Source organism: Rhopalosiphum padi, chromosome 1 (assembly GCF_020882245.1).
Source record: "Rhopalosiphum padi isolate XX-2018 chromosome 1, ASM2088224v1, whole genome shotgun sequence".
In the NCBI taxonomy this organism is placed as follows: Eukaryota; Metazoa; Arthropoda; class Insecta; order Hemiptera; family Aphididae; genus Rhopalosiphum; species Rhopalosiphum padi.
In genome coordinates this window covers 19,008,748-19,036,600 of record NC_083597.1, presented here as the reverse complement: position 1 = coordinate 19,036,600, position 27,853 = coordinate 19,008,748, and the positions used below count along the sequence as shown (strand labels likewise).

Below are 27,853 nucleotides of genomic sequence, written 5' to 3'. Positions count from 1 at the left end.
TATACTTACAGGGTTTATTATAAGCTGTTTAGTGTCACACACCACATTTCTGGTATTTACAATATAAATAAATAGTTTTCTTTTTCATAAATCAAATTATAAAAATAAAAAATAAAACATTATTTGCAAAGTTTATTTAATTTTATTAGTTAGCTTATGTTTTATATTTTTTACATTTATTAATTATTTTTGTATATAGAAGTATCTAACATTTATCACTTATTAAAAATAATTTACAAAGATAGATAATATATATTATGAACCTCAATTTAAAATCAATATTTGTATTTATTATACATTTCTTTGTACAGTTTACTTAGTGATTCTTTACATTAATTATTTTTTTAATAAAAAAAATGTGATACTAAACAAATTGATAATCATTTTACACAATTAAAGCTGTATTTACTGCATTTTAAATAGTTAATTGTGATGGTGTTAACACATTTTTTAATGCTATGTGTAATAATTTTATAATTATTTCAGTGAAGGACCAAAAATAGAAAAATACATAATAATTGATTTGACAACTGAAAACAACACTAGTAAAAGTATCAGAATGTCAGTGTTGCAATTCAACAATTTAAAACACAACGTTGCTAATTTAATGAAGCATATCAATCGCTTTAAGACAAAACTTCAACAAAATTAACATTTAATAAATAAATTAAATGTAAAATAATAAAAAAAAAAATATCAATAAAAATAATAGTTAACAATGTGGTATTTGTATAAAATATAAGGCTGGAATGTTTGTTTAATACTTAAATATTATGCAATTATTGTAATTATTCTAATACAAATTTAATTTTTATACAATTATTAAATATACTCAGTGCACATGTACAAATTATTTTTTCTATATTATTTATATATATTAAGTCTACTTGTAGTGGAAATTTGTGGTTTATTGACTAAACACAACACTTTGTTTCCAATTTACACCAGAGACCTATTGAAATCTAAAAATAATGAGTACAAATCGAATACTGTGATGATGACTGAACAACCGACGCGATTCCTTATATAGTTTTCAATTACAACTATATTGTTTTACTAAAATTTTAATTTTATAATTACACATAAAATAGTTCCTATTTGTAATTATCTTTTTCCATAGACTTTTCGATTTCAAGTGCCAATTTATAGCCCAGCTCAGGCCTCCTGTCGCGTCCTTCGACCATTGTTTTTATCTAGAAGGGTTAAAAAAACACGATTATTACTCACAGTCGGTTATTATGCAGCCGTGTAGGTATATTATTATATTATTATGCAGTCGAGTCAATAACTCGAAATCGTTGTTGACCCTTGAAAATATCTACACTGAAATCTCTCAATGTTGTTAAATGTATATAACTCAAAAACAAATGTTTCCTCTGTTCTAAAAAATTGAGTTATCGAGATTCGTACTCTCGTCGACTAATAATTAGGGTGGTCGGATCGGTGACATGCCGGCATCACCATCATCCTTTACGAATTACGATTACACGTTCTTGATAACTTATAGCCGTTTGCTTTATTTTGCAACCTTCCAGTAGCTGTGGTGAGCAAGGTCGAATTTCACTCATGTTTAAAAAAGTTATTGTCGAATTGCACTCTTTCCCGTCATTAAGTACATAAAACTTATTTTTTAACGAATATAAGTCGACGGTCGAAAGATTCTGTGCGAGTGAGAATACCTTCGTTGACCTAAACGATCTAAGAATGTATGTTCAGTAAAGATAGGAATTCCGCATCTATCATATTATGTTAATATCAATGCTATTAACGCAATAAATGTTGATTAGCTAAAAATCGGCGTTCTAGGGTCATTTAACCTAATGTTTCTATAGCTTGTTATTGCCGGGTTGAATTTATAATTCTCAAATTATCATAAAATCTTACACTTCTTAAATGTATTAATATAACGTTTACAATGGTCACATTTTTACATTTAGTTGTCTGCAAAATTCGTAAATTAGTCTAAAACTTAAAAGGAAGGTAATTTAGGTGTTGTATATTAAATTTTACCCATTTAAACTATAAAATTATTATAATCAAAGAAAATTAAATAATAATCGATAATGTTTGGATGCCGAATATCCCTCCCCCCTTTTGACGAACCCGTCATCACGGCCCATAGGTTATACATATTATAATGAATTGGTACCGAAAACTCGCTGTGACGTCTACTTATAGCATAGATATCGATCTTTTCAAACCAAAATATATTATATAAAGATTTTGATATCGCCATAATTCTGCTTGTTATACATAACATGGACAATTGGTAGATCATCAGTCTAATTCAATCTCCCTAAATTATTATTTACTTGTTTGATTTTTATAAATTTAAAATTCACCTCGTGTGATTGAACAATGACACCGTGATTTTTGACAACATTGTTTTTGGTTTTTTCAATGTCGTTCAAATCGACGCCGCGGCAACAGTCATCGATCAATATCGTTCGGTATCCGATAGACAACGCATCCGCTACAGTCGCGCCTGAAATAAAAAAAGTACGGAAACCGGAAACGTTAACAACATACAATTACACAACAAAAAAAAAAAATCGTCAGGCAGAGGTAATGATACGGTGACAACGATTATAATGATTATACATTTACGTTACAATGATGATCAGTGATGGTAAACGAACGTAAAGCTAGCCTATAACATATCGGTAATCGCTAAAAATACATTTAACCGTTTAGGTACTGGTAATTGTAAAACGTACAGAGCTAGAGGCGTCATTTAGGAGTGGCAGTGTCAGCTCAACTGGTTTTTAGTCGTCGAGTGGAAAATTTTAATTTTTCTGTCAACATTTGGATGTGATGCTATACAAATTTATGTAGCTATGTAGCATACAATCATAAACAGGCATGCCAAAGTTATTAACATTTGAGATGATTTTTTCATTGAATCGCATAAGTTTGTGAATATGGAAAACACAAGTATATTTGTGCATATAATGGTGATGTTAAATATAAAAATTGGGCAGCCCTAAAATTAAAATAAATCGAAATTGAACTACTATACAAAATAATATTCATATGAATATGTCAAGTTTTTCAAAACTTTTGTTCAAAATATTAAATTAATGATTCCTGCATGCTATGAATCATAGGGATGTTTAGAAATATTTTGCAGATTTGGCGAAGAGTGATTTTTTGTGAAATTCCTTGTAAAAAATAAGTGTTTTGCCAATACATAAAAATAATTTTTGAGTTAATTTAAATTCATAAATTTTAATGGCTATTGCCACAGAGGCCAGACACGTAAACACAACACACTTATGCCATAGATAAGTAAAGTACCTATATATATTAATTATATTAATGACTATGCCTATACAGCAATGCATGATGTAGGTATATTGTTTAGCCATTTATGAATATCGTTTATACGTTCGTTTCGCCATTGACGACGGTGCAGATGAACTTATCATAAAGTACATAAACAATAATGCAATTTATTACCGACGCAAACGTCGTACGCCAACCCGCACACATAAATGTCGGTTGCATTCAACTGAGCTAACTGTGTGCCTAATGTGGTCTGAGTCAATTTTTTGTTATCCCAAAACACCGAATACGAATCCACGTCTGATATCGTTCCTTTGTATATTTTTACTGCGTTGTCCACTACCTATATGAACACAAAACGTGTTTTGCTTATATTGAAAGTTTCTCGTAATTATATATATACATATATTATATAAAGGAGTGAACTTTCATACAACGAAGTTTTATGGTTGACAACATAAAATTAGTTCTATGGAAAAATGTGTTAGAATAAAGACGTCTGAATTACATAAATTTGGTTATGGTTGGAAAAATACACATTTCAATAAAAGAAAATTTCGTTAAAATGTTAATTCATTGTATGGAAGTTTCACTGTACCTAAATAAAACAGACGTATATAGGTACCTTCAGGTCTTTATAGAGTTGAGCACCCCACGAGTCTTGGACACAGTGCTTTGGCCACAAACGTTGTTTTATCTTCGGAGATCCTTCGAATATCACGGTGTCGTATAATTTTGCGTTGTCGGCTTTGATCTATAAATAAACACGAGTATAATAATTTAACCGGAATTCGGTATTTTTTTTTTACCTGTGACGAAGAATCTAATGGACGTAAAGATAAGTTTTCGATGAACGATATGTGATCGATCGGGTGCCAGTCAAATGAATAAAATACAGAATCGAAATTCACAGTGTCCAATAGATGGTTTATAGGCTCGATAACCTGAATAAAATAAATATCGTATCAAATCATTTAATAAAACAATTGGCAACGAACAAGTTATTTCTTAATTTAGCTTATATTCATACTTCCAATCCATTCTGTTGTGCAGAACAGTTGCTGATGTTCAACGAACCGGATATGAAATCGTTTTGGACGTCGATGATAAGGAATATGTTGACGGGTCTTATAATCTGCAATATAAATTAAGACACCCCATCTGTACTTGAGCCATATATTGTGTGAGATTATTGATATAGAAAATGTTTAGCTAAGCGGTATGATTGATATTAGTATTTATAATCAATGTTAGTACCAACAATTTGTCATGTATAGCGTATTGCGTATAAATACATTATAGCCTATAAGCATAGTGAAAGCAGTACATTACATATCTCAATAATCGAATAATATATGTTTTGGAATCTTTTAAGGACGTATTTAAATATCTCTGCCCCAATTGTAGTATGTACTATGTTTTAATATTTATTAAATTCGGTCATTCCGCAATCTTAATGCATCGTCATACTTACAGTCTTGATCCACTTGTTCCAACACATTGTGAATTCTTGCCGATCGATCAATCCGTCCTGGAATAAAACAGAAATATTGTCTAATAATTATTTATTTAACCTCTTAAATCCTCGCCTCGCATACCTTTTTCGTATCGAATATATTAAATATATGTTTGAGGGTGTGGACATCGAGACTATACACAATTCCGCGGTCATTACGAAAGAGTCCTTTGCAGATGCCATCGAACTCTTCAATGTTTAAATAACCATCGCTAAAAACAAAACATAGATTGAAAAGGGTTATAAGTACACAAAAAATACCCCAGATCAATCAATCCATTTTTAATTTCTATCCATGACCATCCTCTAATATTAATAAGCCGCACTTGCATATGTCGTAAAATTACAATTGAATTTTAAAATGCGTATAGTATACGCTGTATATTTTATTTTATAATTAATTAATTTCTATTATTATTATCAGTTTAATTAATATATTCTTCTTCGTAATATATATATTTATAGAGACATTTGTCTGTCAAAACAAGGATTTTATCCTTAGTGACAGACGGAGCAATATAATAACAATATATAGGTATGTAATTCCATTTTTGTAAATATCAATACTGCTAATAAAATATAGATTATTATTATTATTAAAAATAATTCAAAGATAATAATAATTATTAATTGGCGTTAAAAGTTTTATCTTTATTAAAATAATCAATTTTACCCACCGCATTCTGTGACGTGCATTTAGTCTCATTAAAACAATATTATAACTTACAAGTTCAAATACAATCAGATATAAGATTAATTGAATGGGTTTTTGTAGATAGCTAATTAAATACCTACGTCCTATAATACAAGTGAGAACATTTCTAATGTTATTTTTTTCAAAACTATTTGTCAGTTTTTGTACAATTTTGTAGTTTTGTTATAATTTATATTTTATGTACGCAAATAAATTTCGTGTATGGGTCATTTTAACATCAGTATTAAAAATATATATACAAAATCGAGTTGTGTTTCTCCAAAAGCTCTATTAAACGTCAAAAAAATAAAAAAAAAAGTAAATGCACGCAAACGGGCAATTCTGAAAAAAAAGACTACATAGTATTTAAGATAATAGCATTATTAGGAACCTTATAATTTTATAATGGGTCAATTCATTCTTATATTAAAAATAGTAAAATGAATTCTTCTGAACGTAAAATTGGTCATGCGATAGTATGACGACTAAGACGGAGACAATATTTATTTAATTTCGAATATAATGTATGTACTATATTTGTGTAGATTAGAGGTGTCTACAGTCCACGCAACTATACATGCTATGCCAATAAATAGAACTTTAACCTTAGGACCAAATAATTTGCTATATGCCTATATATAAGTGTGTTTAAGACTAACTCAATTATAAATTAGTTTTGCATCCATCGATTAAACTAAATAATAATAATTATTAATGTTCAGTTTTAAATTCTATTTGTATTTTACATTTCATAGTAATATGGTAAAATTGTATTTTTAATTAATGATCTGTCTTATACGTCTTTGTAATTTGAAATGTATAGATGCAAAATTCAAAGTTCATATTTATACACAGACGACATTCATGTATGATACATTGATACATATAGCAATAGTATGATAAGTTTTAATTTCTGAACTTTCCTCGAATGCTTTTTGGGTGTTTTAGGGTAAAAACTCAAATTTAAGTAAACAAGTGCCTGAGACTCTAGTGATGTATAATAATAGAGCCCTAAGTATAATATTTTAGGTGATGCTCACTGTTCCAGTATACAACGCATGATGTCTTGTGCGCACGCCTATGATGATATATTGATATAGACCACAATGTAAGTATAAAGTATTTATAACATCATACAAGTATAATAAGTTTACTAGGTAAATAATTATTCATTTGGGGTTTCAACGTCACGCGTCGATATGTAGGTAGGTATACATATATGTATATAACTAAATTGTCTAAATTGACCTAATTCATTACATGAACTTCAACGTTCTGCAATACTTAAAAAGTCAAAATCCCAATCAATTTAAAACGAGATAATCATTTTGTATTATTATTCGTAAAACAAATATCAAAATACCACGCACTATAAATTAAAGTATTCGTTTAAAACTCAGAAAATGCTGTGCATCTCGAAGGACGAATAACGAACTTATTATATATAAGCTATAATATAAAATTTTTATCTATTAACGATATAGCCATAAACTTTGATAAAAATTTAAAACATGTATACAAGTCAATTTTATGCGTTAGCGTTTATAAATTTATAATTAAAATATTCATATTTAATTAATATTTGTATGGATTGGATATCGAATATATTAACTTATATATAAAACATACCTATAAACTGTTAGAAAGATAAAGTTAATTATAGTAAGCGTGATCAAAACTTAAGTTAGTTAGACTTAAATTACAAAACACATAGTGATTTAATTTAAGTTCAAAAAAGTGTAATTTTTTAACTTTTCCAACGAATTTAAAGAAAAATTTTAAAATAGCAAAACAACGATAAAAAAATTAGGAAGCAAAAGTGGTTCTAATAAAATTTAGATTATTTTTTGGGTATACAAAAAAAATGTTGATTAGATTATTTTTAAATTTAAATTTAAAAACATAGCTTTGGATATAAGTACTCACTTCAGTGTATAAATAAATTATATTCAAATAACTACATAGTAAGTACTAACATTTCAAAACCGTTGTATAACTTTTTTATAAGCTTGATAACATTTAATTATGCCTACAAAATTTGCGAATAATTTAGTACCAAATTTAGATACTTTTAAATAAATTACTTTTTAATCAAAAACATTATTTGTTATATATTTTTATATAGTCATAATATTATAATAATTCATTATTTTCAAAAACATCGTTGAACTGATAGTGTTATATTTATTTACTACCTTTATTTAAAACTTATAAAGCATTGATTATCCTCACCTACTATATAAATAGTATTTATATTCTAGCGGTTGCCACGAAATTATAGGTAGGTACAATGTAAAATCGATACACCTCAAGGTTCAATAGTTTTTAGTGTATCAAAATACTGTGAACGCTTTAAATACTTTGCCATTTACAGGGTGTCCTGTGAGGATTTGCCCATTGCGATATATCCTAAAATAATGGAGATACCATAATTCTGGTTTTAATATAATTACAGGGACAAGAACTACAAATATTTCATGTTTTAATTTATTTTAATGGTTTGGCAAAAAAGTTAAAAAATACATTTTTATATTTAATTATTTTCAAAAAAATTAAAAATAGCCATTTTGCAAAGTTAATTTTTCTGAAAATATTGATGTTTCAACATTTTATTTCATAAATCTCCTGATTTTTAATATTTTTTTTAGTTTCGAGAAGCCGACCGTACGAGTACGCGGACCACATGTTTGATACAATGATACCACTATCGTATTATAATTAGCAATTTTTTTCGAAACTAGAAAAAATATTAAAAAAACAGGATATTAATGAAATAAAATGTTGAAACGTCAATATTTTCAAAAAAAAATAACTCTATAAAATGGCTATCTTCTTCATTATTTTTAAAATAATTAATTTAAAAAAATATATATATATATAATATACATATTATATACAGAATATTAAGAGGACGCCATACCCGCATGTGTTGTCTCTGTCTTACTAACGTACATCATAACAAATTTTCGTTCAGCAGAATACATTTTGTGATGTCAGCTTTAATATTAGAGTAAATTTACCTATTATCAAATTTAAAGGTAAGAATATTATCTAGGCAATGACATATGCTTTTAATGATATTCTTATTTTAAAGTGAGTTACAGCTATGGAAAATATTACAACTTTAAAATGTCCATAACTCACTTTAAAATGATAATATCAATAAAATAATATGTCATTGTCTAGATAATATTCTTAACTTTAAATTTGATAATAGGTAAATTTACTCTAATATTAAAGCTAACATCACAAAATGTATTCTACTGAACTAAAATTTGTTATGATGCACGTTAGTAAGACAGAGACAACAAATGCGGGTATGGCGTCCTCTTAAGTTTTAACTATTTTAACATAATATAGGTAAGTAATATTAATGGTGTTGATACAATAAGAAGGTAATAATAATAATTATTTATATAAATATCAGTGATGGTACAAAAATGTATAAAATAATAAATAAGTATGATGAGTTGGTGTAATAGAAGATTTTATCTGAGTAGACGAATCGTTAAGTAAGAAGGTCGCGAGAACGAATATAATATATATATAATATATATATATACAATGACTTACGTGTTTACTTTAACGAATATTATAGCTCAAGAAAAGGTAAAATTATACCTATGATAAATGCTTTATTTAACAAATAAAGTTTATTATTTAAATACCAATACTACGATTGGATAGTTTAATATATAAATAAATATAGGTAACTAATATATTATCAATTATTTACACTGAAAGTAATTACCTAAAATTCCTAATAGATTTTATAGAATAAAGAGCATTCGTATGTAAGTAGTAAACTAGTAAGTTAAATCACTCAGGAAACCTATATATAGGTAAATATAATATTATAAAATATATAAATATATATAAAAAAAATAATATAATATTTAAAAACGATATCATCATTTTCACTATTACTGACCGCTATTACTTAATATTTGGTTACAAGTTTATTACTTATATATATATATATGCATATTCGAATCGATAAATCAAGCTATATAGTCCTATAGATCAACTACATATTGGTAATGTCTATCATCTAAAATAAATGTAAACACTGTGTGAAATTAATAAAAATAGCTAATAAGCCTATCTGAATAAAAACTCAACACATTAACACAATATGATAGTCGTACGTACGACGCGTGTCGTGTATAACTATAGTAATAATAGTATACCTATAAGATAGATACACGCGCCGGCGCACCGCTACACATATACTATAAGTATACCTATAGGTAATATACATAATACAATAACTAATACAGTTGGTATATTATAAATTGTACGTAAGGAACATAATGTGCAGTTTTTTAGGTGTGCTCTTTTCAGTCAGAATATAATAATGTGTGACCGTAAATCCTTGAATATTAGAATGGGTCAAATAATGTTAATGTACGAATATAGGTAAAGGGCGCGGGCAATACAATACGTGAATTATATTATGTTTAAAAAAAAAGGCGAGACGTAATCAACGCCACCGTGTAATGGGTATTTATGGGAGCGGATGAGCTCATAGACTTATAATATATTATATTATATTATAAGTCTATGGATGAGCTATTATAAAATGATGGTGACGAGACAACGAAGAAAAAGACGCAAATTCCTATAAGGTAAAAACCTTGCCAATAGCCGTATCGTAAGAAACAAAAATTCGCAGTTACCCAAATAACCGGTAATAAGTATATAATAAAAGTAGGTAACGTTTACAAGTTTCACGACATCATTCAAGTGACCTCTATGTCCGTTTAAAACAATATAATAAATAACAGATTAAAAATATTAATTTATTGTTGAGTAACTCTCGTAGTCGATTCCAATATTATTATGATACTTGTATATTTAAAAACACCAGATTTTGATAATAAATTGTTCGCACCTCAGACGATCGCCGATCGGTAGTTTGGTAGGTAGTAAGTACCAGTTCAATTTGCATTACCACCGTTAAAAAATTAGTCATGTCCAATCTTTGTTTGACAGATTTTAGATGCGAAATATTTTAGTGAATAATAATAAAAATACAATCAACAATAATAAACACGTTTGTTGTACATGCAATTAAGCTACTAACCCGTATTATTGTTCTTTTATAAAAATAATTTATCAGATTACGTTGAGATAATATAATTATTAAATTAATTAATTTGTTTCTATGTTAGAGTAAAAATATTTAACTAAATACAAATAGGTATTTAGTGAATTAATTATTTAGAATGACAAAATATACTATAGCTATTATATATTATAAATAATAAATCAAGTATTGAATGAATTACGTCCATTGAAATTATTTCGCCAGCACATGGACGATCAACTCAGATAGATAATATATGATTGAATAATTTGACTCATCATGGTTACCCAAATAAATCATCAGGCTGACATCATCAACGAAACCATCGTCATCTATACATAGTAGGGTCAGACGGGTCAGTAGTGAGTTTTAAAGATCACGGTTAAAGATACTTAACCATTAGTGTCTATAATAATAACTATCCATAGACTAATTGAGGTAAAGACTAAAGAATAAAAAATTATAACAATTGTTTATTGTCATAATAAATATCATAATTACACACAAAACGAATATCCACGCCACGTGAAAAAAAATCGAGAGACTACTTTTTTTTAAAATTCTATAGAATTCGCACATTTTTCGTATAAGGTTTCGATACCCGGTAGGAAGGTACACACTAATTTTCGACTTTTCCCTCCTAATTTCTGTACTAGAAATATGTCATAAAGCAAATATTATTTGTATTATTTTATTTTTCCAATTATTATACCCCGTGAACATAAGCGCCGCCAGTAATTTTGTTAAGTGGATACATCGTGCATAGTATACGCTATAATTTCTAAATAATGCTTAAATGATTTAAGTCAAATACATAGGAATATTTTTTGACGAGTAGAGGATACAAAATTTATTGAAAATACAATTGAGGAATTTGGAAAAACGTACGCGTCTAAAAAAAATAGGTATTTATTTTAATATAAAATAAAATATTTTTAATACCACTGAATGTTTTTAAAATTCTATTCTTGTTTTTGAAAAGCCGAGGTGCACCACCTACCTTGCGCTCCCATTAGCGGCACCTAAGCACGTGAATAAATGAAGCGTTTGGGATCTATAGAGTGGGAGATTAATAAGGGTTAATTTTCTTGGGAAAAAAAATCCTATGTGTTAAATAAGATTAATTAAATTAATATTATTCTTAGTTATGTACTTGACAAATATATACAGCACTGTTAAATATGACATGTTTTACCCGTCCTTATCGAAGGCGCTAAAGCAAGCGTCCATAATGGGCCGTGCACTTGGCGTGTACGTCGATCGGTCAGCAGCGGGTTCTAGTTGGCGAGTAATGTGCGTTTGCCGCGGGTACTGCAAAATGCAAATTTTCCGCTCGTCGTTGTCGCGTGGTCCGCGTGACCGCGTCTAATGTCTATATTTACCGCGATTGCGTTGCGGTGTGTACAGGACGGCAGCGGTCGAAAGGACTCGATGTTGACGAGAGCACCCGAAACGGTGCGCCACGCACTCTGTAAATATCGCTTGTAAGTATACGTACGTCGCGTATGCGTGTGTGTGTGTGTGTGTGCGATTCCGTAGATATCTGAAAAACACAGAAAGGAAAAAAAAAGTTATGAACCTAATCGATAAAACGTTTATAACAATATTTCGTACGTGCACGCAAACCTGTAACTGGTACTGACGACGACGACGACGGCTAGACGCGCGCGTGCAAATGTGTCACATGGTAACGCGGACGTTTCGTTTTAAAACTTGGCGGTAGCGGCGTAGCGCGTCGACGATTCGACAGCTGTGGGGATGGAGAGGGGAAGAGTAAGAACGACGACGTCGGAGTACTGGCAGTGTTCGTGTGAAAAGACGAAAAGTAAAACAAATTTTACCAATCTATATGCACATTTATGTAATATAAACATTATACAGGTACCGCCAAAATTTAAATATATATTATCGCGTACGCGCGCGTTCTACCCCCACCCCGTCACCACATCACTTCCGTCAATTTTCATTAATGGGGCGCCTTTTCATTTCTTTTTTTCTCACGTGACCGATTTTTTTTCTTTTTATTTATGCTACCTACATTCATTATAATGTTATGTTTTCCACGCAAATCGAATGTACACACTGCACACTGTATTACACCATCATTATCGCGCTAGAACGCGCGTTTATGTAATCCAAAGTTTTTTTTTTTTCAAAATTTTACCATGGCCCGCGGGTTAGATTACATATCTAAAATAATTTTTAAATAATTAAACTATTATTGATTAAATATTTATCAATGACTGTAGTACTATAATACTATAAACATATAGTATAACATCTGCAGATTACATTATTGTTCATACTGAAATGTAAAATCAAGGGGAAATAAATAATATATATGATAATTTTTATACACATTTCACGTCATCGTTATTAAAATTATTTATGCAATTTAACTTAAATCGATGTATAATCGGATAATCTATAAATTATTAAATATAAATGTATTTTGTCGTAAAATTGAATTTTGTACGTTTATAAACGTTTATATAGACTTTATTATCATCATTCATAATTAATTTCTATAAAGTAGACTTAATTATACAATCGTTTGAAAAGTAAAATTATAGCGAGTAGTGAGTATACATTCATATAATATGTTAGATTGATATACTTAATAATTGCTCTAAGAAATAATAATAATTACCATTTACCATGCAGTCATTATGGAAAAAAAAATGTTTTAACATATTATCTATTTGGTTTGTGCAATATATAAAACCGTTTTATATGTTGGACAATATAACTATATATAACTATACGTCGAAGTAATGGTACTAAGATTCCAAGTCACTATTTTAAATTTTATTTTTAAATTATATTTTTTGGTTTCGACATATTTTATTTATTCACAAACTACTGTTGAATTTTAGTTAGTCATTATTTTTGACAACGTATATTTATCTGTTATTATTACTCACATGTATGTATATTAAACAGTTTAATATATATATATATCTGTGTTATTACTCCTCATTATCACAACTAATTAATAAGATTATAAGGAAAATGTTTCGCTTACATATTATGAGTATTTGACCATTAACAATGACCGATACACAAATTATTAATGTGAGATCAAATGCAATTCAGATTTCATGTCTAAGGTCTGCATCTTGAATTACGTATTGTCATTTTTATTTAGAATAATGACTCATAACAATTAGAACTGGTATAAAATATAACAAAAAAATTAAAAATTATTTTAAATATTAGTGACGACTAGATAAATATGAATTTAACTATACTAAATGGTTGCGATATTGGAGATGTTTTATAGGGCACAACATTTTGTCTTTTGTGAAATCTATGAGTACCTCTTGATGGGAAATTCGAAAATTAAATAACTAAACAACATTTAAAACTTAATAATAAATAATTCATATATATTCTATTGTAACTTTAAATTGAATAAATAAATGAGAACATATTATAAAATATTATAGCGCAGAAGATCAAGATTCAGAAACATAGAAGTCATTGAAGTATCTACTTGCTATTATGATAAGATACTATAGATACTAAATAAAATGAGTTTACCTATTATGTATACTTAATTAATAGGTATTACCTATACATAATTAAGGAACAGATTTCGAATTCAAACATAAACTGCGCCCAAACTACCTTTTTTTTGTAAATTGCATCCGAATTTTTATCTATATCAAAAATGTATAGTGTAAACACTGTAAACTGTATCCTTCAATGCTACGGTATATACCATTTTTAAGCCCAGAAAGTGTACCTGTGAATATTTTGTAAATTATTGAATAAAATTAAAGCTTGACGTCAATAGACTATAGAGTAACACGTTTTGCGGATTATTTAGAAGATATTGTATATTATATAAGTGAAGAAGCTCAGTGTCCACCTGAAACATGAGCTCAAACATCAGCAGAGTCAATTTTAACTACTAATGCATGCGACACGCACACGCTAATCATTTTAATTCTTACTTTTATACAACTCATCCAAATATTTTTAAGTTTATAGAAAAGTTCAAAAAATTCAAATAGTAACATATATTAAATTAAATAGTATAAATAAACCCTTTAAACCCTAAAAAAGTTAACAAGTTAAATTCTAATAAATATAATAGTGGCGAAATAATAATTGATGAATATGTATCAACAGTAAGTTATTATTTTTCCTTATATCGTACTTTTTAAAATTATATTTTTTTTTTAATTTTTAATTTTAATCTTTTATTATTTGTTTTATATGACTGTAAAGAATTAAGTATAAACTAGAGTTTTTGTAAATTTATAATTTTGTTTGATTTTGTAAAAATATAGCTATTTGTTTTTAAAATTTTACCCAGGCGCAATTTTTATATTACCTTTTTACACTTGTATTGATAAGAACGCAGGCGCAGTTTACAATTGCTGGATTTCGAATAATAAAATGTCAAAGTTCAAAAAGTTTCCCTTCACCTTCAAGGATTTTTATACTTTTTGACGCGATGTTCATAATATAAGGTATAAAAAGTGTTGGTATTCTACAGAATTGCGTGTTCGAAGTTTGTAAAATATCACGAACTCATTACTCAGTTTATTGTAGATGGAAAAACTTTGATATTTTATACTATCAAATTATTGACGCAACTGTAATTGTTTTAGTTATAGTAAAAACAACAATTATACCAATAAATATTATAAAAACTGGGGAAATCGATATCAGGTTTCAAGTGCACTCCGTCACTGAGTAGATCACTATGTGACTTAATGATAAATCACTTAACTCTAGTTGTTTTAATGTAGTTTAAAAATATTATTTTAATATTATTCTTGAAACTTTTAACGTATATACCATATATTTATATTTTATACATACAATGACATTACCTATGACATTTTCAAATGCAATATTTTTGCGCAATAATTAATGCAACTTACTTTAAACATATACTTAGATAGTAATATATAAGATGACAGATCGCGCGTCTGCGTTAAAAGTTGTTTTTCGTATATGATTTATAATTGAACTATAATTTAATACATTAATTACAGTGATCCAGTGGCATATTTACAGGGAGGGGGATATGGGGGGATAGATACCTCCTTAGTCTTTTTTTTAACTGATAGGTTTAATAATGTTGTACGTATATTACAGAATCACAAAATAAAATTTAAATAAACTTTATTATAATGTTAAATATTAATATAATATTAAGAATTTGGAAATATTATGGTTGATGCACGTAGTCCATACACGACTTACTGCTAAATATGTATAATATAATATGATTGAAAATAATTCGTATCGTAAATCGTAAAATCCTGTCAATCGTCATTATTGTCAATAATAATCCGGCTATTATCATGATTTTAATAATAAGTGTTTGGTTGCTATTTCAAAACATTGCAGGGCGAGGGCATGCATATATAAATAGGCATTCTAAACAATAAATTCCAATAATTAAATGGAATGCAAATATTAATTAAACTTAAAAACTAAAATACGAATTATTACTTATTTTTATAATTTATTATGGCATTAGTTTATTTTTGACCCAACTCATTATAGACGAACACGTCTTGTGCTAGTACCAGTGCCGAACTTCCACAAGGCAATCTAGGTATTCTAGGCATCTGCCTAGCGGCCTATAGTAATACTAGTTACTACATATTGTATTGTTATGGTTTTCTCTGTTTTATAAAAAATTAATTATGAATAATACATTTTCAAACCAAAAGAATATAGTTTTATATATTTATGTAAGTATAGATACTTATTGATAATAAGTATATAAATTCTCAACATTTTTGAGAAACGGTGGTAATGGTAAGTGTACCCCCCCCCCCTAGATAATATGATCAAAGCCCCTCGTGGAGGAAATTGTATGTTTGCCAACGTATATCCCCCTCTTGAAAAAATCCTAAATACGCCACTGAATTGACCTATTCAATGACGAGATACTTTTGACTTCTACAGTACGTACAGCAGAGCGGTTACTTACTTTCCCATATCCTATTTATTTTAAGATTAAAATTGTTCAATCTGTAAACATATATTCACGATAAGCACAAATAATGTTTATAAGGTAATTAGTTAATAAAGAATATATTACTTATAATTAATTGGTAATATAGAATAAAGTAAAATATAGTATAGTAAATAAGCTACATTTTGTACTCAAAAATTGAGTACATGGATCCTTCGCCCTAATCACCCTAGTCATCCATTGATTGAATATCCTACATGGAGCAGTGGGAATTTAACTATCAGTAGGTCATGACTATTAGGGATCAGATTTAAATGCAATTTTTTTTCTGAATATCCGAAAAAATTATTTTCCAAGCACAAAGTAAAATTAACTATACCAAGGAATTTAAATATGTAACTTTTATTTTGCATTTTTTGACATTTTTTATGTTTTTAAGTAAATTTTAAATAGGAATTGATAAAATTCTATAAAAATTAAGCAGCACCTAATTATATAGTGCTATTATGAAATACAAGGTAAAAGTATAACGAATGTATCTATTTAAATTGTATATTCATTTTTTGGAAATAATTTTTAGAGTAAAAAGAGAATAGGAGAACTTAGAAGATGATGAAAACGATACGAATTAATAGGTACCTAAGAATAAAAATGTATATAGTTAAACAAACTTTTTTAGTGCATTTAAAAAAAATTATTACTGTTGAGTGCATTAAGTAGTATTTTTTAGAGAATTTAAATACGTTCTCTAAACATGACACTATGTTAAGAATGTTATTATGTTAAGATGTACCTAATTGAATGAGGATATTCCAATACAGTAATCTAAAATAGAGCAACTCTCTAGTTTTTATTCTTTAACTTAACCTTTTCTCCCCCCCGATCTCCGCTAAAACTGCTTTTAACTGTAAGAAAAATGCATTTACCTACACTTTGTGATACCTACATAATATAATTTTTGATAATACAATATTTTATTATGTATAGTATTGAAAATAATAGAATAATATCATACAAAGTTTTACTATAAATCAAAGTATCATGTATGAAACAACTTTATTTTTTTCGTGTTTGAACCGACGGCGCCGTGGGAACTGCTTTCGCATTACTTCCGCGGAAGTATGAAACAACTAACAAGACATAAAATCCTTTTCATTTTAATCTAATGACAACGAATTATGGATTAATAAAATAGTAGGTAAAATAACAAATAATAAACCTAACTAAACCAATATTGTGACTTGTGAGAAAGCGACTAGTCGAAAATACTAAATAGTAACTTTCCAAGAGACAATAAAATCATTTTTACAATAAGGTATATTACTAATTAGTAACAATTACTAATTACTATATTATTAAATATTAATTCATAATTGTAATCTATTGTTTATCAATATAATTTTATAAGGGTTAATTATATACTTAAGATTTTGGCAATAACACCATTATTAAATCAACTGTTATTTTTATACACAGTTAAATCCCTTCTTGTTACTTTTTTAGAATACAAAACTAACAGTCGTATACAGTTATACAACTTTAAATCAATAGGTAATTCAATTATTAAAATCTTAGACGCTGAATTGTATTTACTTTTACGTATTATACCTAATAATAAATTGTATTATCTAGATAATAAAAATAGCTATACGACTATACCACACTACTGTTATTTTGCTACTACAGATAATCCATAAGAGCTAAATTACTTAAACTAAATTTATTTTTTTTATAATTAAGTACGCAATCAATTATAATTTGTACAATCATTGAATTATACCTAATAAGTAATAGCTAATAATAGGGCAGAGGACTTGTAGCTCTAAAAAAAGCACTAAATATGCAAGCACTTAAGCACTTAAAACCCCATGATATGCACTTAAAATATTTTTTTTTGCGATTCAATTTAAAAGTATTATTAAAATTGATTACAAAAAAATCAATATTATAGCCTTATCGGCGATCATCAAGCGCTTCTAGCAAAATCACATGATGCCCGCAGACAGTCAAAAACCATACTATATGACAAAAATTAAGAATAAATAAGTTTTATCCAAACATGTATTCTTTGAAATAAAAAGTTTGTGTAGAAAAAAATATGTCATTAAATGGCATATAAAAGTGTAAAATATTCCCTAAAAACAAAAAGGACTCAAAATATGCATTTATATGCAAAATTAAATTTCAAAACTATAGCACTGTAAAAAAAAAAAACATATTTGTTTCGTACTCTACTATTTTTATGACTATGCAAAACAAATATGCAAATGAAATATTAATACAAAATAACGATAGATATTTAAACAGCGATTGAGCGATATTGCAGGTATCGATATTAATTTTATACATGGATTAACTTTACGTTCATATACATATGTAATTTATGTATATAACATTTACCTGGTAAATAATCATTGTCAAATGGTCTGATATAAATCTCATTCCAAATCCAAAACGCAATTCAGAGGCTATAATATTATAGCAATTCAGGCAATGCAACATATACACAGCGTCAAGATGAAAAAATAAATAATTGTTTACAAAGGATTTAACAATAACTACGTTGTATGTTATATTTATTAAAGTTTTAAATAGTTATAGGTATGTATTATAATATAGTATAGGAGTATAGCCATTTCGGATATCATTTTTTTTTTAAATTTTTATAATGTATATATTTATATATATTCAATTGGTATTCAACCAAGAAGTGAAAAAAGTCGAAAATAAAAATTTGATAAAAACTCAGTATCTATTTATTTTCATAATTACTTAATATACAGGAAACAGGTACTATTATTTTTTAAATCAACATTATGCACATATTAATTAATAATTTTTAATATTAATTCACTTTATTTAAATAAGTACCTTTATACATAAGCAAACATAGAATCATATAAGAAAATCTTTAAAATATAATATTGATTTACATGTATTTCTTTTTTATCAACCATGATCTGTTGTATATTTTTATACGGGTTGATTCAACAAACTTCAATAATGCAGTTACTCAAAAGTCAAAATATGATGTTTGAAAGTTTTAAATATATATAATAGTTAATAATTAATAGTAAGTTATATCAATTAAATTTTCAAACTTTGAGATTTTTTTGTATTATTAAGGAGTGTCCTGTGGAATTACAACTTAATGAGTAATTTTTAAATTATGTAATTTTATGTACCAGGGATAATAAGTGTCTTATAGTTATCTATTTTATATTTTTGTAAAACTATTTTTAAAATTTTTTATTTTTAGATTTTTTTAACATTTTAATTACCGAGAAACTATAATACTCGTTAGTTTAAAAGTATAATTAAAAATTCCAAAAATTAAATTTTGAATAAATTTTTTTTCGAGGAAAAATAGGAGTTAGTTGTATGGTTATTCACTCTGAATATATTAATATTAAACATATTATAGTATGATCTAGAGTTAGGTCATAGGATTACAGGGTAATCGAATTCACTATAAAATATACGGTATCGTTATGATAACAAAATAAAAATTATAAATTTGTTCCTGTGGCTATAGTAGGGGGGAACTTAATTGGGGGTTGTATAGCAACTATAAAGTCATAATTAGGGGTTTAAGAGAGGGGGAATGTATCTTACGATTTATATACAAACATATTATTTAAAACTTTAATTAATTTGAATTAAATTTTTAATTTATGACTTCATATAGTACTCCTCGGCTAATGCCTCAATTCTGTTACTGCGACTACCCCACAATTAACAATACCTTATGGCTTATACTATTTTACGACAATTATGTAATCTAAAAAAATAAAATAATATAATAAGGTTGGACTACCAAAACTTATCTAACTTAATAAAATCACGTGTAAACAATAATGTTATATTCGTATTAAATTCGGTTATTTGTGGACTTCTATTATGTTGAACTTTTTTTCGTCGGACTTTTGTTTGGTGATTCATATCAGTTATATCACGGTATAAGTGCAAATAATAGACACGAAAAGTTAATATTATTTATAAACGCAACAACGTAAATGGATAGATATATAACGATAATACGATATTATGGTATACAAATAATTTTATATTTTTAAAATTATTTTAGTTGAAAAATATACATGCCGTTGTTGTTCGAAAAAGGATATTATAGATATTTTTTATAGTGATAATCCAGTTAAACTAAAACTATATATTAGTAATATAATTCATTATATATTATTACGTTTCATTAAATTTGATCTTACATACAAATATACAATTACCTATACGTTAAAATCGCAATTCTTTATTGATTGTTATATATACTTCAATAAGAACGTCAAGAAAGGTTGGTAAATCGATAAAGTTTTCTGTAAAATTTAAAATAAAGAAAATAATATTATGTCAATAAAAAAAATTCGCGTTAACCTATCACGCTAGTGGTCTATACTGTCAACTTTTCAATGAGAATTTATCGTGCCAAACATAAATTTATTTACTGCAACTGTTATTGATTATATTTCGTGTACTTAGAAAAGTTCTAACATAAAATTGGTTCTTTGAAAATAAAGAATATAATATATATTTATGCGTTTTCTATTATATAATTATATTATTGTATAATTTATTAGCTTGTAAAGAATTTAAATGAATAAGTAGTATAAATGGCTAGCATAATACTTTATATAGAGGTTAAACAATAAAATATCGTAATAAAATTTCTATATGATGGTGGAAGGTGTTAGGATTTAATAATAATAAAAAACAATTTTTTTACTATACTTGGAAATTGCTTATTTCAATAAATATGATTAAATATGTTTTCTCAAGTATACAAATTAAAAAAAAACCAATAATATGCATATTACAATAATTATAAATAATTTTTATAATTTAACAAGTTCTTCTAAAATGTATTGTTACTATTGTTACTACCAGTGATTGTTACTTGTATAATATACCTATGCAACTCTGCCCATAAATTATTATATAGTATCATGTATTAAACTATTTATGTCATTAAACGATAGGCACGTAGATATAATGTTCCACGTTCCTGGTCACATTTCAAAAAATAAATACTCTAATCTACAATGAAGAAAAACGTGTTATTATCTATAGACCTAGCTATAGTTGCAACTATTGCCCACTAAATTTAAGGACGATTATACGAGTATTACCTATTTATACTAACTCGATTTATAAAAGTTAGTTTCAGAAAGCTTCGGACGAAATTTAATTTACTCATATTGTACTTACTATTGTACTTAAGTTAGGTATACTTCTAATTTGAAGGCGATAAACGATAAATATTATAATCGTATAAATGAGCAGAAAAACAATTGAAAAGCATAGATACTTACAGGTTAATGGTTAATGATATATATTTAATATAGTATTTAATAGGTATTATTGTCAAAGTAATTTACAATATTATCAGTGGCGGCCCAAACACGGCGAACCGGGTAGTCACCCAGGGCACCGGAAGCGCATTTAAAGGTGCTCAAAAAATTTGAAAAAACTTATGACTATTTTATATAATTACAATTTTTTTTTAAATAATAACAGTGTGTAATAATAATACATTCATCTACAATAATAAATTGTGCAAAACAATAAAAATGTTATATAAGCTATATTTGTAAGGGTGCCTTTTAAAAATTTGACGGGGCGCCATAATAACTCGGGCCAGCACTGAATATTATTATTCATTTTATACCTATTCTAACTATCTACGGTTTAAGCTGTAATAATTTTATATTGGTAGCTTTAATAATAAAAAAAAACTATCCACGGTACAAACGTACAGTATGCTTGTAAACTTATGGTATATTAGTATATATGTATACTATTTCAAATGCATAATTATTTTATTGGGAATTAAATAGCCAATGCGTAAATAACTTCACTAAATTACTAATCAAGTACTGAAAATTCAATATGTCTAATATACGTGTTACAATAAATTATGAGTATTTTAAAATTGTAATATTTTGCATATAGTTATAACTTATAACTCACTTTAAATTAAAATATCAATAAAAGCATATATGAAGTACTCTAGATAATATTATTATTTTTAAGTATAATAATTCACGAAGTTCCATTTTCCATTACCTGCAGGATGGATTCTTTCAATCATTACCATTACCGGCTTTACCACCCCTATATTTATAAATCGCTTAATATATAATTTATTATACTGTAAAAAAATACATACTTTTAGATTGTATAGTAAATATTTGAAAAAAAGTATAATATTTGATAATAGCTAGGTTAATTTGCTTTTATATTAAAGGCAATAACATAAGATTGATTTTGTTGAACCATATGAATCTGAACATTCTGAACCAAAAAACGCATTTTTTATGCCAATATAAAAACGACTATATTTACCATTTATCAGACTTCATGAAATCGCGAGCCGTCTGCTCAGTACTCCCGTGTACGGTCTATACGATGGTCCAATGATCATTTGGTTTGTTGATATATCCTGATCTACTGAAGAATATAAACCTATAATATAGTAATTAATGTTAGGCGGAACCGCGGAACAGACATTTTCATTAGACTGATGGGCCACTCATGAGAGTCATTTTGCACCTATCATATCGAAAGGAAATAAGGGTGGAGGGCGATAGGGAACACCAATGTTTTTTATTACAATACAAATGTATAACATAAGTAATTTATTTTATATCATTTAAAACAATATGTTCTTAGCAAATGTATACATTAATACTATTAATACAATTAGCCCAGTTGGCCCATATTAATATTATAACCTATCTACCGGCTAAGACCTACGAGACTGCGATAACTATTATGAAAACATAGAATTTCTTTAAAATGATCCACGCGTTTAACATTATTATTAATTGTTATACACTTATACCATTATACGTATTACCATTGATGTTATAATTTATTTTAGGATACTTTATGGTTTAATTATTTTACGTTTTATCCGAAATTTCGAGGACACGCGAATTTTTTTTCTAAACAAATTAAGGTTTATAATATAAAATTTATTCTATTAGGGGTACTTGTCTAATATATTACTTACCGCTACTTCATTGGTGTAGTATGCTACCTACCGTAAAATGATACCTACCAAAAAAAAAAATAATAATAATTTATTAATTTATTGTTGTAAAGTACGTTATAATATTTCTACACGCCATTATATATTATTACAATATATTTTATATTATTTTTACATCATCCCAGAAAACTTCTAATAAGTCGTGAAGCGCATGAATGGACCGCCCCACCATTCTTCTTTAAATTGTAAGTACAAATCTGTTGCTCCTCGCCCCTCGGGTTTTAATTCCGTATTTAGTTTTGACATGTTTCCATATACTACACTAGATCGTTTGTGTTTGTGTACCCGTTCTAGGATCAATAAAAAACTAGGAATGATTGACGGTTTTGTGATGATAACCTATATCTTTTAAGAATTAAGGTACTATATATGCTCGTCATAGATCTGAATAAATAATTGATCCTAGTTCTATTTCATTTTGTATTATTGGTAATAAAGTTGCCTTATCTATTTTTTCCACTTTAAAAAATCTTCGTTCTACAACCCCATATTAATATTTTTACAACACATACCAAAAATACACGGACTTCGAATGCGAGTACCGTAATTTTTTTGAGTTGAATAATCATCATCAATATCGTCAGAATCACTTGATACATTTTCATCTACATTTATCGTAATGAATCAAATATACTTCCACAATAAAATGAAATAAAATAAAATAACTACGGTCAAGGCCGTAACTGAAAAATAATTACGGGGGGGGGGGGGGGTTCAAGCTAAAAAAATTGTGTTTTGATTAAAACAGAGATTGAAATAGTTATTTTACCAACTACCACATAATATAACATAAAAAAAAATTCGGGGGGGGGGGGGGTTGAACCCCCAAAACCCTCCCCTAGATACGGCCTTGACTACAGTAGCCTACCGTCGGTAGGTAGCATATTAGACGAGTACCCTATATTAGGTATATAGTATATTATACATTTATACGAGTACAAATTTTATATTTAGTTATTCGTTATTATAATTAATTTACAATATTGAATATTTTGCACTTCACAATCAGTTCAGTATATCGTTCATAATAAATTAATAAATAATAATACGCTTATCCGCTTTCTAAATCACATTACTTAAATAAATTAATATTACGCAATCAAAGTCCAAAATGGCCAAATACTCTCAATCTATAGTTGTATTATTAATATAAATAAATAATAAATGATAATAATGATAATTTCAAAGTCCGCGAAGTTATCTAACGTATTGCAGGTATTCATGATCCGCGATTTCTTGATATTTACGAACAAGAGTACAACTCTTACACCGCGAAATAGATTACATTTAATCTATTCTGTGATTACACACTATTCGAGTATATTTGCGATATTCATATCATATGAATAATAAACATCATCCCCCAACATTAATTTGTTTTTAAATAAATTAGGAATGATGTTTCAAAAATAATCTATTTTGTATTTTTGACAAATCATCAATATAGACTATTAATGTTGTATTAATATGTGAGACACTACGGGGATCAATTTCATTTCTACGATCATAAATTTTAAAATATTGTTCAATAGAACGTTTCATCTAATTACCGTTTTTGCGTGAAACAACCGGTGGATAAGATTTTAAAATTTTCTATTTTGATTCACGTTTAGTCAATTAATTGGTGACGAGACCAACTTTTTTCACTTATATTTCATATATAATTTAATATACGGTATTACAGCCGTACTTGCAGTACCTCTATATATATTATATATTATATAATATCTACAAGCGAGGGTTCTGTAACCTGTATACTAACAGCGAAAAACAGGCTAATTATTGGTGTGGTTATTTCAAAGGGCAGTTAGTGTAAGAAGCTAAAAATAAAGTAAATTTTCATTTAAAAAAAATCTACTGGCGACAGCGTTATCAATAATTTTTTTTAATGGGAAATTAACTGAAATGCATTTTGTTTAGCTTATTTGGCGTAAGTCTTGCAAAATAAGTTTTACAAACATATTCACGAATTCTTAAAGAATAGCAAACAAACACGAATTCACACGAATTTGCTCATTAAAATTAAACTCAATTCGTGGTTTTTGGTTTTTTAATTTTACCGTCCTCTGGAATGATAGACCACGAATTTCAACGAACAACGAATCGTGAACATCGAACAAAAATACGAGGAGTATAGTGAACACAAAAAAAGTGTATACTTTTGGTTACAGATTGAATAGGTATAAAAAAATATAAAACTACTACCTAGGTATAACTGTATAAGTATTTACGATTTATAAGTCAGTAGACACCGCAACAAAGGTAATTAATATATATTAAGCTTAACATCTAAGGGTTGCAGGGTCGACCTGGGTAACTGAGGGCCCAGGCACGAATTATTTTCTGGGGCCCAATAATTGTATACTGTATTTTGGGGTAACACAGTACAAGGGCCCAGGAACTATAATACGGAAAGAGCCCAGGCAGGAATCCCGGCCCTCCGACCCTGGCCAGGACGACTCCGAGGGGTTGTATAATGGGATGGGAATGACAACAAGTGTCTACTGGAATCAGTGCAAGATTTTTACCAAGGAAATATATCTACTATCTACTGAGTAAGCACTATGAAGTAATAAGTTGATTTGGAAAAATATATATTTAAATATACGAAACGAGACGACATTGAACGTAAACAATATCTGTGAGACCGTGAATTAATAGGAGAAAATATTTTATGCCAATATCGTGTAGGCGACGATTTCCATTAGCATGATCGTAATTAAGTAGTGTGTAATGAGTACTGGAGTACTGAATCTTTACTAAAAATTAAAATACAGCTCAATCCTAATCCTATCAACTAAGTAATACGGTTTTTTAATACAACTAATAAGATATACTCACGGAAAGTATGAGTTACAACAACGAACTATGATGCGATAGGTGCATCGAAGCACGTCCGGAAATTAAATCGACATGGTACCTATCCGCGGGAAACGATGGTCGCATATTATCTGTTATTTAAATTCTCAAATTATAATATTTTATCTTATTTATTTCACTATATTTTACATGTGTTTTTATTTTTTGTTTCTTTCGATATAAAAATTTTTAGTCGTTAAAAACTGAAATAAATATTATACAATTTACAAAAAACAAATAATACTATTTAAGTAAAAATATATAAATCATGATGATGGAAATTTACTTTACTCCATAGACCTTGTACTAGTATGCTTTACTTAGATAAAAATGTTCATATGGCGATAGCACAGATTAGATTAAATGTGATAGTTGGATGCTAATCAGATAACGAGGTAACTCAACCACGGTAACAAGATTTTAAATGATAACCAAAATCCAAATACTTAAATATCAATTTTGATAGAATGCTGGAATTTTCAATTTTGCTACGAGAAAGATAAAATAAACATTAAACAATTAACATGTATACTAAAATATTTCAATTACTACAAAATAGTAGGTTTTCTAATAGTATTACTCTAATACTGTATAATAATAGACTAGTATATCTATTTATTATTTAGTTTCATGACTAAACACTGGTAAGTTCTCAACTCTCAACTTGATGCTGTGCATATGTGCTATGTCACGCTGTCTGCTTGTCAATGAAATTTTATCTTTTTTCATGTTAGTGTTGACTGCCGTAAATAAAAAAGACAAACTTAGGTCATAATTGTTATAGTAGTAATAAACATAAACAACTAATATGCCTGCACCAATTTTATGATATTTCGTCCAAATTGAGAACATACTAATTACCAGTATATTAAGCCAAGATTAGTTAATAATTCCATCATAGAACCATTAAATTACATATTATTTTGGGGCCTGCCTTTGAAAAATTTCTAAGCTGCAAAAAAAAAAAGTATTTTAATTAATGGTTTACTAAAATTTAATGGACTAAGAATGGTTCTCTAAATCATATTTAAACATTAAAGGACCATTTTTTTTAATTAGTTCACTATTGATTTATTAATGGTTTGGTGAATGTTTATGCAACTGGCATTTGTGAGCTGCAAGGTAAACAATCCCATAGATAGTATTTTAAAAATAAGTTCCAATTTTTATTGACCGAAAGTCTACAATACTTTAAATTCAGGTCTTTATTAAAAAAGCACTTAAAAATAGAAATATTTTAATGTTTCGATACTTTAAATAGTTATTGAGTTTAGACTCTGCCTAAAACCGTTTATTTTGAATGAACCATATGTCCTATTGTAATCATTCATTGTTTTTTGTGGACAACACTTTCTTTCAACACAACTTCAGTATATCAAACACCATCACTAAAAAAA

General features: G+C 27.7%; 1 protein-coding gene across 7 annotated transcripts; it reads right to left on the bottom strand.

The window, feature by feature from the left end:
* Positions 1–1,048: 1,048 nt before the first annotated feature.
* LOC132918492 (nicotinamidase) lies at positions 1,049–26,745 on the bottom strand. 7 transcript variants are annotated; one of them, XM_060979743.1, is made up of 11 exons: positions 26,439–26,745; positions 23,559–23,602; positions 11,780–12,127; positions 4,884–5,013; positions 4,760–4,816; positions 4,316–4,420; positions 4,095–4,229; positions 3,911–4,039; positions 3,460–3,628; positions 2,343–2,485; positions 1,049–1,193 (listed from the first exon to the last, which is right to left on the bottom strand). In XM_060979743.1, the coding sequence occupies exons 3-11, from the start codon at positions 11,812–11,814 to the stop codon at positions 1,095–1,097; spliced, it is 1,002 nt and encodes a 333-aa protein (XP_060835726.1). In that variant the 5' UTR covers positions 11,815–12,127; positions 23,559–23,602; positions 26,439–26,745; the 3' UTR covers positions 1,049–1,094. The 7 variants fall into 7 exon arrangements, with proteins under 7 accessions (XP_060835726.1, XP_060835723.1, XP_060835721.1 ...); XM_060979740.1 differs by lacking the exon at positions 23,559–23,602 and adding an exon at positions 12,199–12,429; XM_060979738.1 differs by lacking the exon at positions 23,559–23,602 and adding an exon at positions 12,199–12,380.
* Between the last annotated feature and the right edge of the window lie 1,108 nt (positions 26,746–27,853).

Excerpts from the sequence above, each read along its gene's own strand:
- LOC132918492 (XM_060979743.1), bottom strand. The coding sequence starts at position 11,814 with ATGGACGCTTGCTTTAGCGCCTTCGATAAGGACGG. Across the intron at positions 4,817-4,883 it reads ATATATTCGATACGAAAAAG|GACGGATTGATCGATCGGCA; the intron begins GTATGCGAGGCG and ends GTTTTATTCCAG. Across the intron at positions 4,421-4,759 it reads GGAACAAGTGGATCAAGACT|ATTATAAGACCCGTCAACAT; the intron begins GTAAGTATGACG and ends TTTATATTGCAG.